Below are 11,319 nucleotides of genomic sequence, written 5' to 3' on the forward strand. Positions count from 1 at the left end.
TCCCAGCCAGAGCAGCGTGGGCTTTACCATGGTGTCATTGGACTGGAACATCGAGAATCTGCAGACCCCTTCCTGAATGACCTCTCCCAGCACCTTGTAGGTGGACCTTTTGGAAAATATTTGACAAACTCTCCAACTTTTCAGTTGAGCCCAGCGTGAAAATCTAAGAGAGATAATGAATGTTCCCTCCCTGGGCCCCAAACTGCTGACCCTGCAGGAGGAGGTGTCATGAATTAACTCTGTTCCATGTCTGGGAAGCCTCTTTCTCTAGGTCTGGCTGCCTCTGAGACAGCACAGAAATTGAGCAACCCTGCCCATGTGACTTGCTGGGGTCAGCTCCTCATTTCACATGATCTTATCCTTCTCTGGAAGTTCAGTCCTGTAAAGCATGGCTGATGTGCCTGTGTCTGTGAGCTTGCAGCAGCTTTGGAGTGGTTCTCCGCGTCTCTCACAGCAGAGGAAAGGGACCATGAACACAGGGAGTTAAGTGGGGATCTGAAGGGACTCTCTGCCTAGTGACTTTGGCATTTGGCTGAAAGAAGTGTACAGGAGTTACAGTTGCTGCAAGGAGTCAACCCAGCAGTGAGGGAAGTATTAGGGCATTAAACAAAATCACCAGCACCCTGCCATGGCCAGAATGACAGCTGTGGCCCTGCTCCAGAAAAGGAACATCCTAGAATAGCTCTGTAATTTTAAATTTAAAGGGGCAGATTTGTTTGGATTTGGCAGAAAATTTTGGGTGAGGGGGAGGTAAAATTTTTTAACAATTCTAAAATTTCTAAATAGACACTTTGGCAGTGGGTAAAAGGTGGCATCAAATCCAGGTCACCCCTGCCTGAGTTATTGCAGAAATGCACCCCCCCACTTGTGTTATTGCAGAAATTCCTCCCCCCCCCCACCACCATGGGAGACTTCACAGGAAGTCTATTAAACTGGGGATGGATTCCAGCTCAGCACAGGTGAGGCTTCTTGAGCATTTTCAGCACCTGCATCCACCTGTCAAGTAATGCCATTAAGTATTGGGCACCCTAGTTTCCAATCCCAGTTATAGTTTCCTCACCCAAATGTTAACTCCCAGTTTACTTCTTTGGGGGTTATGTGACACAGTCCTTCCCCTCATTATTTATCTTCTCCAGAAAAGGTTCTGGCTTTGACCAAACGGTGTTTTCTAATATTCTGAAGTTTGAAGGACTCCCGGTCTTATTAAAGGCCAATTTCTCTCCCTTGCCCTTGCAGGATGAAAGTTTCATAATGAGATTGCTCTCCATTCACTGCCCTTCACACCCACCCATTCCACCCTCTGAGGGACTAGCTAGTGGCCCATTACAACTCAAGAACTGCTGGATCACACGTGTCCCAGAAGGTGATCTTCCCACCCCAACCCTACCTCCCTCTCCCAGGTGTCCCGTGTGTGTTCCTCCAGTACCACTGGTCACAGAAGACTCCTTCACCTCAGTCCAGGGAGGACCATGTTACAAATCTGGGCTTCACTGCTAAGCAGGAATATGACCTGAAGAGTTGCATTAACCACTCTGAAACAAAGTTTCTTAACTTGTATAATCAGAATATGGTTGCTTTCTCTAAGAGATTAATGTGAGAATTCATTAGAAAACTAAAAGCCCTCGCAGTGTGTGTGTGTGTGTTGTGGGTAGGGAGACAAGAGTATAGACTCTAACATGGAATTCTTAAAGAGAAATAAACTAAAATGCAGGAGGTAGGGGGATGGTTGCAGGCAGCTGGGGAAAGGTATAGGCTCTGGACTCATCCTGTCTGGATTCAAAGCCTAGCTACTCTTCTCATTAAGCTTTATGACCTAGGGAAAGTTAATTACCTCCTTTTTTCCTGTGTTTCCTCCATGGTGCAGATGTACTAAGTGCATGCCTCACAAGGTTGCTGTGAGGATTAAATAAAAGGAGAACGTGCATGTAAAGAGTGTAGTATACTACCTCACTCTTTAAATGCCTACAAAAGACAGCTATTAATTTTAATAAAATGTATAAAACACAAGAAAGGAAATTACTCTAAATATTATGTCCACATGATTATGAGCACTTTTGCTTTTGTTTTTTATACTTTTCTACATTTGTTAGTTTTGAAATGAACATGTGAGTTACATTAAAAAAAAAAACCATAAACTTTACACACTTATGAGTAATGATGAGTAGAGATTTTCATACCATATTAGATGAAAGTTATATTTGTACACTTTTTAAAATGTCTCATTCCCCACCCACACAGCTGTGCTAAAAAAATAAAGTACACTTTGCCAAAAATGATTGTATCACAAGAATCTTTAATGTTTACTTTAAAGTTTACTCATGGTGGGTTTGTATTTGTGTTTAGTAAAGTGTGCCAAGTGCCCACATTGAGACCATTTCAGTTCACATCACTGCACTCCACACGGATGTTTCCTGCGCCCAGCGAGGTCAGAGAAGGGCCTTGACTTTTCTCTTGGTTAGGCCAGCTTTACTGGTGAGTTCTTCCAAACTCTCCAGGAACAGTCTACCCTAATACACACCATCCGTCCCATATAAAAGAATAAGGTGGAAAATTTCTCAATGTATTTCATAAGTTTAGCACGTCTCTGGTACAAAAATTCAAGAAAGGTAGCACAAAAAGCGAAAGCACCAACCGAGCTTACTTATAAACAAACATGCATAAATCCTACACTCTACTCAATAGTACTGAAATGAATACAACATTGCATTAAAAGGTATAAAAGCACTGTACTGAAAACAAAGTTACACGTGAAATACTGCACAGTAAATCCTGAATACTCTAATGTCCCACCCCACCCTTCCACCGCCCTGGTGAGGGTCAGAAACCATTAATTTGCCTCCAGACCTTGCTAGTCCTCGGAGACACTGCTGCGGGGGCAGTGGGCTGTGGGATCGGCCTCCCGCAGGGCTCTGGCCTCCTCCAGAGCTTCTCTGTATCGGGAAGGCCAGGCCTGGGGGTCTTTTTTAAAGACCCTGGCTAGGAACTCCATGATTTGCATCTTGGTGATTTCGCGGCTGGCACGGGAGCCCCAGAAGAATTCGTACTCCGGTGGCTCAACGTGGGGTACGCGCTGGTACTTCAGGTAATTCTGCTGGACGAACTCCTCGGTGATGAGCTTTCTTACATCTCCAAAGGTGGAGTGCTTCTTCCAGGGCCGCAGCCCCAGGATGCGCAGCACGTTCCAGACAGCACTCTCTCTGGCGCCGCGACCCTTCACATAGATGAGGCTCAGGATCATCAGCAGGAGGCCTGTCATGGGCATGCGGTTGCTCAGCGCCACTCTGTCCAGCTCCTCCGGCTCCAGCGCTTTGACGAGCGAGAACTCCATCGTGTGCAGGCTGGTCAGCCTAAGGTGTAGCCCAAACACTCGGGCGAGGATGAGGCTGGTGCGCCTGAGAATGCTTCTGCACCATTTCTTGTAACTACCGATGACATCCTTCACCATGTCTGGAAACCAGATGATCATCCTCTTCTGGTCCTTGACCAGCACGTACCACATGAGCTCATGCGCCTTCTGCACCAGCTGGGCCGGGGCGGGCGGCGTTGGGCTGGGCTGGGCAGCGCTTGGGGCCTGGTGGGCGCGGCCTTCCTCCGCGGCCTGCTGCAGGGCCTTCGGGTCTCCCTCTTCGCTTGGGGCCTGGGATGGCGGCAAGGCCAGAGAGGCGTCGGTCGGGCCTAGAGGAGGGCTCTCTGGCCCTGCAAGGGTCGCGGCCTGAGACGCGGGTGGAGAGGGCCCCCCGGGAACCCCAGGGTTGCCGTGCACCTCAGAGTTGGAGGGCTCGGCTGTAAAGTTGGGGTCGCACACATTCTTACTTTGTTCGGACATGTCTGCTCCGTCTGACAAGGGCACGGCCTCTGCGTCCAGGAGCTCCTCGACGGTGCACTCCCTCCACGGAGTCCTGGAGAGGAAGTGCGCGTTGCTGCGCGCGGCGCCTTCCGCAGCGGCCTGGCTGGGCGGGGCGGCGGCGGTATGGGTCACTGCGCCTGCGCGTCCACTGCCGCGGGCGGAGCTCCCTGGGTGGGGCGGGGAGCCCGACGGGGCGGGTGTGCAGTGAGAACCCCCCCGAGGAAGGTAGAGTCGCCGCTCAATATTGGCAAAGGCGACCCCCAGGTGTCCTGTTTGGGCTAAGGAGGTCTTGAGGAGGAGAGGAGAGGGATGGGTGAGCACTGGAGAAGGAGCCAGTTTAAAGAGAGAGATGGTAATTTAAGCTTCTGAGATGCTGAGTTTGACTTTCTTATTCAACTGGGTATATCCGGAATCAGATTAGACATGAGTCCCAGAAAAAGGTCTACGCTGGTCTGTAAACTTGGGTTTCATGACAGCGAGTGTGAGAATTTAAACTGAGAGGACAATTGGGATTGTCCCCCACCAAAATATGTAAACTGTGAGGAGGATGCCCCAGATTGGAATCCTGAGAAATACCAATAAAAATTGATGGACTCCCTACCAAATCAGAGGGCTTATAAAATGAGAAATGCAGAATGTAGTCAATCCATATGCAAAGACAGCTTTCTGGGATATAGTATTCTAATGACCTTGTTAGTGTTTTAATAGTCTTTGACTTTGGTTTTCCACTTCCCTTGGGTCTTTTTGATTTCATGTTAATTTTTCCATTAAGATCCTGACGTACAAAGATTTCAAAATTTATTATCACAAACTTGTCTAATGTCTTTTTTCCCCGTTTGCCCAGCACCCTTCTTCTCCTGATGACTGTTATGACCTCCACTTTGTGTTCATATGAACCCTTCACCTTCTCACAGGACCCCACCTCCACCTTCTCGCAGCAACTAACTGTTCCCGTGTTGGCAGCGCACGCACATCCCTCCCAAGACTTTTCTTTTCTTTCTTTCTTTCTTTTTTTCTTTTTTTTAACATGGGTTCCATAGATCATGTCTGGCAGTCTCTCTCAGATGATCAAGGATATGAGATGCAACATACTGGTGGTTGTGATTTCCAGTTTCAGAAAACAGATCCACAGTGGGCAAAAACAAAATGAAACAAAACTCTCAGAGAAGCAACCATGAAGAAAGGGACAGGTGTAGGAGCCTCTGGATCCAGGGTTCCTGAGGCTGACCAGCATCCCTGGTCTGAGCCAGTGTGGTCCCTCTGCCCCTCATGGATTTCCTCAAGCCAACACCTTCTTAAATATGCTGTCTTGAGACTGGATATTGTCACTTGCAACCCAAAGCATATGGAAAACAGTGTATTGACATTTCTAGAGACCTAACTTCGTTTGCTTGTATCTCTTTATAATTTTCCCTTTATTTTCTCTGAAGTAGATTGATTTTAAAGGGTTTCCATGCTGTTTCACTATCTTTGGATTTTCGTGCTTGTATCACCTTTAGCAGGACCGGTCCCACATCAGTCCCTCCAATAGGTCTCCTTAAGCTTTCATCTCACAAGAGTAGTTTCTACAGATCTTTCAGATATGTCAGATGGATTTTTTCCCATTTATCCTTTTTCTTCTTCTTTAGTCCATGGATTTCTACTTTTTTGAGTACATCTTTCAGAGTTGCATGAGTTATATGTTTTTTAAAAATTATTTACAAGTGGCTCTTGAATCAATTTCTTGCCCCATTGTTAAGAATGATCCTCATTTCTCACATTTTGTCTCCATTAATGTTCTTCCTCTTTTTTCCTTTCATTTGGATAGTCTTTTCTAAGTGTTTGTGTTAAGTATTTAGTTCACTTAAGGTATTTCTAGTAGTGAAAATGTTAGAGCCTGTGATTTAAATCTCAGCTCAGCTTTGGCCATGTGCCATAATTTTTGCCATTGTGAGGTTATTAAAATTACATCCTCACACTTCACCCTCCTAGATTTAATGAATTCACTAAATTAAACCACAGGTTTGGGCACAACACTTATAAAAGTATAAAACACTTGTTTATAAAAATTATGAAAGTAATTATAAGAACAATTATAAAAACACACCGGTTATAAAATTATAAAAGCACCTAGTTTAGCGAGATATCAGAGCTCTTTCCAGAGAGCTCCCTGGGTTTCAATTGCTGCCTGAGCCAGACTGGACCTTGTTCTAGTGAAGTTGCGTATGTCCAATAGTGTACCACTACTTCTACCACAGCTCACTTCACACATTACTGCTAACAGGAAAATTGTTTAATACTGCCTCAGGGCCTGTGGATTAAAACCACTATGAAGGATTACGCTCAGCGGGTTTAAAGCACTCGGACTGATGCCCAAGTTTGATACCAAGTACATAGTAGACGCCCACGGCTGCTCACCCTCAGAGCACAACTGTATGCCTGCTAAAGTGATATCATTTTCTTCCTAGTATAAGTTCTCCTGTGGAGTCTCCATTTCCTACCAAAAAGAAAATTCCTGAGGGGTGAGGAGGAAGTAAAGCTTGGGATAGCCTTTAAGTGGAGAAAGTAAACCTGCACATGTGTCATGGGAGGAGTCAGTAACTTGATAGCTACCTAATAAAGTACCTACCCATAAATTAGAGATGCAGACCTTCAGAAGGATACTAAAAGGATAGATGACACCATAGGAAAGAAAAGGAAGTCAGTACTCATGAGGCATTCACAGCTTCTTTAATTCAAGGGTCAAGATTTAGGGCTGGAGCTCCAGTGATAACCTGGGGATGCCAAGGATAAATTAGGCTTGCTGGTTATCTCCAAGTTTTGTCGTATTTGATAAGGGCGATGAGTCGTTTCAAGGACAGCAGCTTAGAAGCAGAATCTGGAAGTTTACAAAATATCTCCCCGAAAAACCTCATGAAGTGCTCCTCTTTAAATCAAGGTTCTGTAAATAGAAGTTCCATAGATGCAGGAAGTATATGGAGATGTTATAACTTAAAACATTCTGCTGAAGACTGTTTTGCTGGTGGGTAACTTCAAACTCTGTAATGTGGAACAGATTACACAGCTGTGGAATAGACTGTTCTTGGCAGACTCAGGAATAGGAGGAGACGCCTGTCCTGGTACTGGTTTCCATAGTGAACAGAGGAAGGGGGGGTCACCGCAAAGTCTCCAGTGGACAGCGCGCATGCTCACAGTGTGGAGGCCCAGAGGCCCCAAATGAAATGTGAATCCTTCTGGCTCTTTCCTGTCCGCATAGGCAGCAACCTCCACCTTGGAGCCCCAATATGGGCCCCAAATGCCTTGCAGGCCAAGGAATTGAGACAGAGGACTCATATTAATGTGTTCAGCAAATATTGAGCAATGTTTATCATGTGCCTGAAAGATTTGCATTTTAGAAAAGCAGCTCAGTCTGAGGGGGAAACCAACTGCATTAGGACTGTTTGGCAGCCTGGCTCCTTTTTGTTACAAAAGAATAGTGCGGGCAGTCTGTGCTGCTTTCCCCAGTTGGGAGGGTGAAGAAGGGGGACTCAACTCTGGCCCCTCATCCCTCCATTCTCCCTAGAAGAACACTGTGCACGCCTGTCCAACTGAGGCCCAAAGACACTCACTGAAATGGGACATCTTCCAGTCCTGCCCAGACCCACAATGCAGCCTGCTGGCACTCAGGAACTGACAAGGTCAGGAGTGTCCTTTAGAAAGGTCAACTGGAGGTAAGACTAGAGTTGGGGAAGGTGAACAAAGAGAGTCAGAGAAACCATTTAGTAAACCTTTCGCGGCAATCCACTTGAGAAAGAATGAAGGCTTGCATTTCATCTCCATTCTGCAAGTGTTTATAAAACACTACATTTTAGGATTTGTTCCTGAGGATATAATGAGAAGGAAAGATATGGTCTCTGTAATCTGTAGTGAGGGGAAATGGTAGAGAAACGGGGCCATAAGCAAACAAATGAGTATTAAATAATCATGCATTATTCTGTGTTGCTAGGGAGCAACAATGTTGTCACAGAGAATAGAATAGGGAACCCATGATCAGCAGGGATGCTGGGGAAGATATAAGTAATAAGAGAAAGTGAAGGGAGACTATGAGTATCACGGGTGACCAGGATTTTGTCTCAGGGTCAGCTAATATTGAGCAGAGCCATGTAGCTAGGATATGGAGGCACCACTTCCTGAGACTATTCAGAGAGAAGCACTGGGAAGAGAGAGTAGACATGCCCAGCAAATATCTGGATATGTAGGACTCAGGAAAGTGGTTTGGGCTGGAAAGAGAAATTTGGGAAACAAAGATGGTAAATAACATCACCCTGAGAAAGCCTCTGGAGGTTTGTTCAAAGGGAAACATTCTGGCGTGAGGGTGGGAAAATTGTTCATTGTGTGAGTGTGTAATGCACACCAAAAAGGTTGACACCTCTGTCCCCTTCACGCACACGTATAAATGCCCTCTAGAAATGGGAAAAACAAAAAGAAAGTGTAAGAAAAGAAAAATACGCCTTCCCCCGTACACCGCCAAAAGCCCTTTCATGGGCAGTACAGTCTCTCAGAACCACTGAAACTAACAAGTAGAGAAAAGTGAAGAAAGACGTAGCCTACCAACAGGTCTAGTCATTCAAGCCTCTTTCCAGACTATTGTATGACTTTCCTCCTTGGATCTGTTTCCAGGACATATTAAAATAGATTGCTTCATCTTCAACAATCGTCTTGAAGATAAATCCTGTTCAAGCAGACCCTGGATTCAAGTTTGTGGTGTTTAATTCTTTTACAGATTGATGAATTTGATCTGCTGATATTTTGTTGAGGATTCTTGTGTGTGTGTTAATCAGGGCTATTGGTATGTAGTTTGCTTTTTTTGTACTGTCTATATCTGGTTTTGATATCATAGCTTTAGAGCATTAAAATTAGTTGGAGACTACTCCCTCCTCTCCAATTTTATGGAAGAAAATGTGTAGAATTGGTTTTATTTTTTATTTAAATGTTTGGTAGAATTTTTTCAGTGAAACTCAATTCCTAGAGATTTCTTTTTCAGCTTGTTTGTAAATACAAATTTAATTTTTAAAGTTTGTTGTAGGCCTATCAGATTATCTTTTTCATGTTGAGTGAGTTTTGTTAATTGTGGATTTTAAGGAGTCAGTTGTCATCTAAGTTGTCAAATTTACGTGTATAGTGTTGTTTGCAGTATTTCCTATTATCCTTTTAATGATCAATTTATTTACTAAGCCCACTCTTTGCTTTCTCACCTATATTGGGAACACACACACTCATCCTATCACCCAGGCCACAGCTTTTTTCCGGAGAACCCTCAGTAGTCCATATACATGAGGGACTCCTAAATAGTCTCTCTCTGTACCTTCTCAAGTCTTTTGAAAGAGTCTCTTTCTCCAACCATCCCCTAAAAGCTGAGGTTAATTGTGGTCCTTCCTAATGTCCCCTTCTCTTCTCATCCTATGTTCTCCCTGAGCAATGCCATCTCCCATAGCTTGAAGTTGACATCTATACACCGATGAGTCCCAAATTTATTCCTCCTGCCTAAAGCGTCTCTTCTATGGTCTATAACTGGCTATCCAACTGTCTAAACTGCATCTTAACATTATGACTTTGAACTTTAAATTCAACATTCTACTCTACTTCATCAATGACCCACCTCAACCTTTCTGTTTTCTGTATTTACTGACTTCACAGTCATAGCATGACTGTCTTACCCACTTTACCCAGGAAGAACTGAGAACACCATTCATTTATCTTTGTCTCTCACGCACAGTTCTCACCACCTCAATGCTCCCGCTACCCATCTCTCAACATTGCACTATGATTTTCCATTGTCTCTATCACCTGGATTACTGCAGTGGACTCCTACTGCGTCTTCTCACTTGTTTACTTATTCACCTACAGTTTATTCTCCACATTGAAACCAGTACATTTTCTGAAATTAAAATCCCCTGTGCAGTGTATCAGTTTCCTAAGACTGGTGAAACAAATTAGCGCAAATTGGGTGGCTTAAAACAACAGAAGTTTATTCTTTCACAGTTCTGGCATCAGCAATCTTAAATCAAGGTGTTGACATGGCCACACTCACACTGATGGCTTTAGGGGAGAATCTTTATTTGCCTCTCCCAGAATCTGGTGTCTCCTGGCATTCCTTGCCTTGTGGTGGAATAACTTCAGTCTCTGCCTCCATCTTCACATGGGTGTTCACATGGTCATGTCCCTGTCTCTGTGTTTCTAATCTTCTTATTTCTCCTATAAAGACATCAGTTTATCAGTTTAGGTTTATGTCCCAATCTAAATTCTGTCTTCTTGAAATCTTTAACTTAATTACATTTGCAAAGACACTTTGTTTACCATGTATGGTGAAATTCTCATGTCTAGGAGAATAGGACCTGGATATCTTTTGGGAGGCTATTTCTCAGCCTACCACAGGGTTCAATAATGCGTTAAGAAAATTGAGAATCCAGGTATGTAATCAGTTTTAGAAGTAGAGAAATAGGCTGAGTGCTTGAGAAAAATCAGTGGAAGAAGGAATCCTAGCAAAACTCTTTCCCTACAGAAGATCATCCCTTTGGAAAGATGAATAAAAAGATGATTTCAAAATTGCATAGAGTACCCTGGGATTTACAAGGACTGTGTGGAGTCTTTCACATTCAGGGACAATGAAGCTGTCAAGGGTGCTGTACAAAGTCCAAGTTTAGCATTTATCCTAATTCCTTGGTATTTGTTACAGTACAGTCATACTGACACACAATGGGATGGCCTCAAGAGGGAGGAGTTCACTGTCTCAATATCATTAGGTCTGGTTGATTCTCTTCAGGATTCTCACAAAAATAGCCTCAAATCCCACTTATCCACTGATAAATTAGGATCTTACACTCATGTACTAACTTCTGGAATAAGGAAGACTTTTCATTTCATGGAGTTGGGACCCCATCATCCTCATTGCATCAGAGTCCTTAGTTGTTTTAGTGGCTACTTCCACTGGCTTGATTAATGCCCAGGAATTAATTTTTCAAATTACATACTTATATAAAATTATGTAAAATAGTTTTTATAAACAGTGCCTTACCTGTCCCCCTTCCCATTAATGTATCAGTTAAAGAAATAAATGAGCCCCCTCTTGCTTTAGGTTTATTTTGTTACTTCCACTCTTTTAAGCCCAACTGCATGTACTTCTACTCAATTATGGCAGTAATCACCCATAGTTAGTGCAGATTTCACAAGTTAAAAGGCGTAGTCCCAACAAGACTGCCCTTACTTTACATGCCAACTGTACTTCTGGGATCACCAGGCTACCAGCATGTCTTGCCAACTAGCTATAAATTTTGGGGTTATCAAGACCCTCTCAGGTTTAATAATTCACTAGAATGACTAACATAACTCACTAAAAATGTTATGCATAAGATTATAATTTTACTACAAAGGGTGAGGTATGGGAGGTTTATCATCAAACAGTTTCCATGCCCTCTACCCGTGGAGTCAGTATACATCATCTACTGGGCACATCA

At 43.8% G+C, this 11,319-nt stretch overlaps 1 protein-coding gene across 1 annotated transcript; it reads right to left on the bottom strand.

Annotated features, from left to right (window-relative positions):
* Window positions 1-2,273: 2,273 nt before the first annotated feature.
* NDN (necdin, MAGE family member) lies at window positions 2,274-3,983 on the bottom strand. The gene has a single exon (XM_014845487.3). It carries the CDS (start codon window positions 3,824-3,826, stop codon window positions 2,849-2,851), a length of 978 nt encoding a protein of 325 aa, XP_014700973.1. The 5' UTR covers window positions 3,827-3,983; the 3' UTR covers window positions 2,274-2,848.
* Window positions 3,984-11,319: the final 7,336 nt, after the last annotated feature.

Source organism: Equus asinus, chromosome 2, assembly GCF_041296235.1.
Source record: "Equus asinus isolate D_3611 breed Donkey chromosome 2, EquAss-T2T_v2, whole genome shotgun sequence".
Taxonomy (NCBI): Eukaryota; Metazoa; Chordata; class Mammalia; order Perissodactyla; family Equidae; genus Equus; species Equus asinus.

What these genes read in the sequence shown, in the direction of transcription:
- NDN (XM_014845487.3), bottom strand. Translation starts at nt 3,826, where the DNA reads ATGTCCGAACAAAGTAAGAATGTGTGCGACCCCAACTTTACAGCCGAG.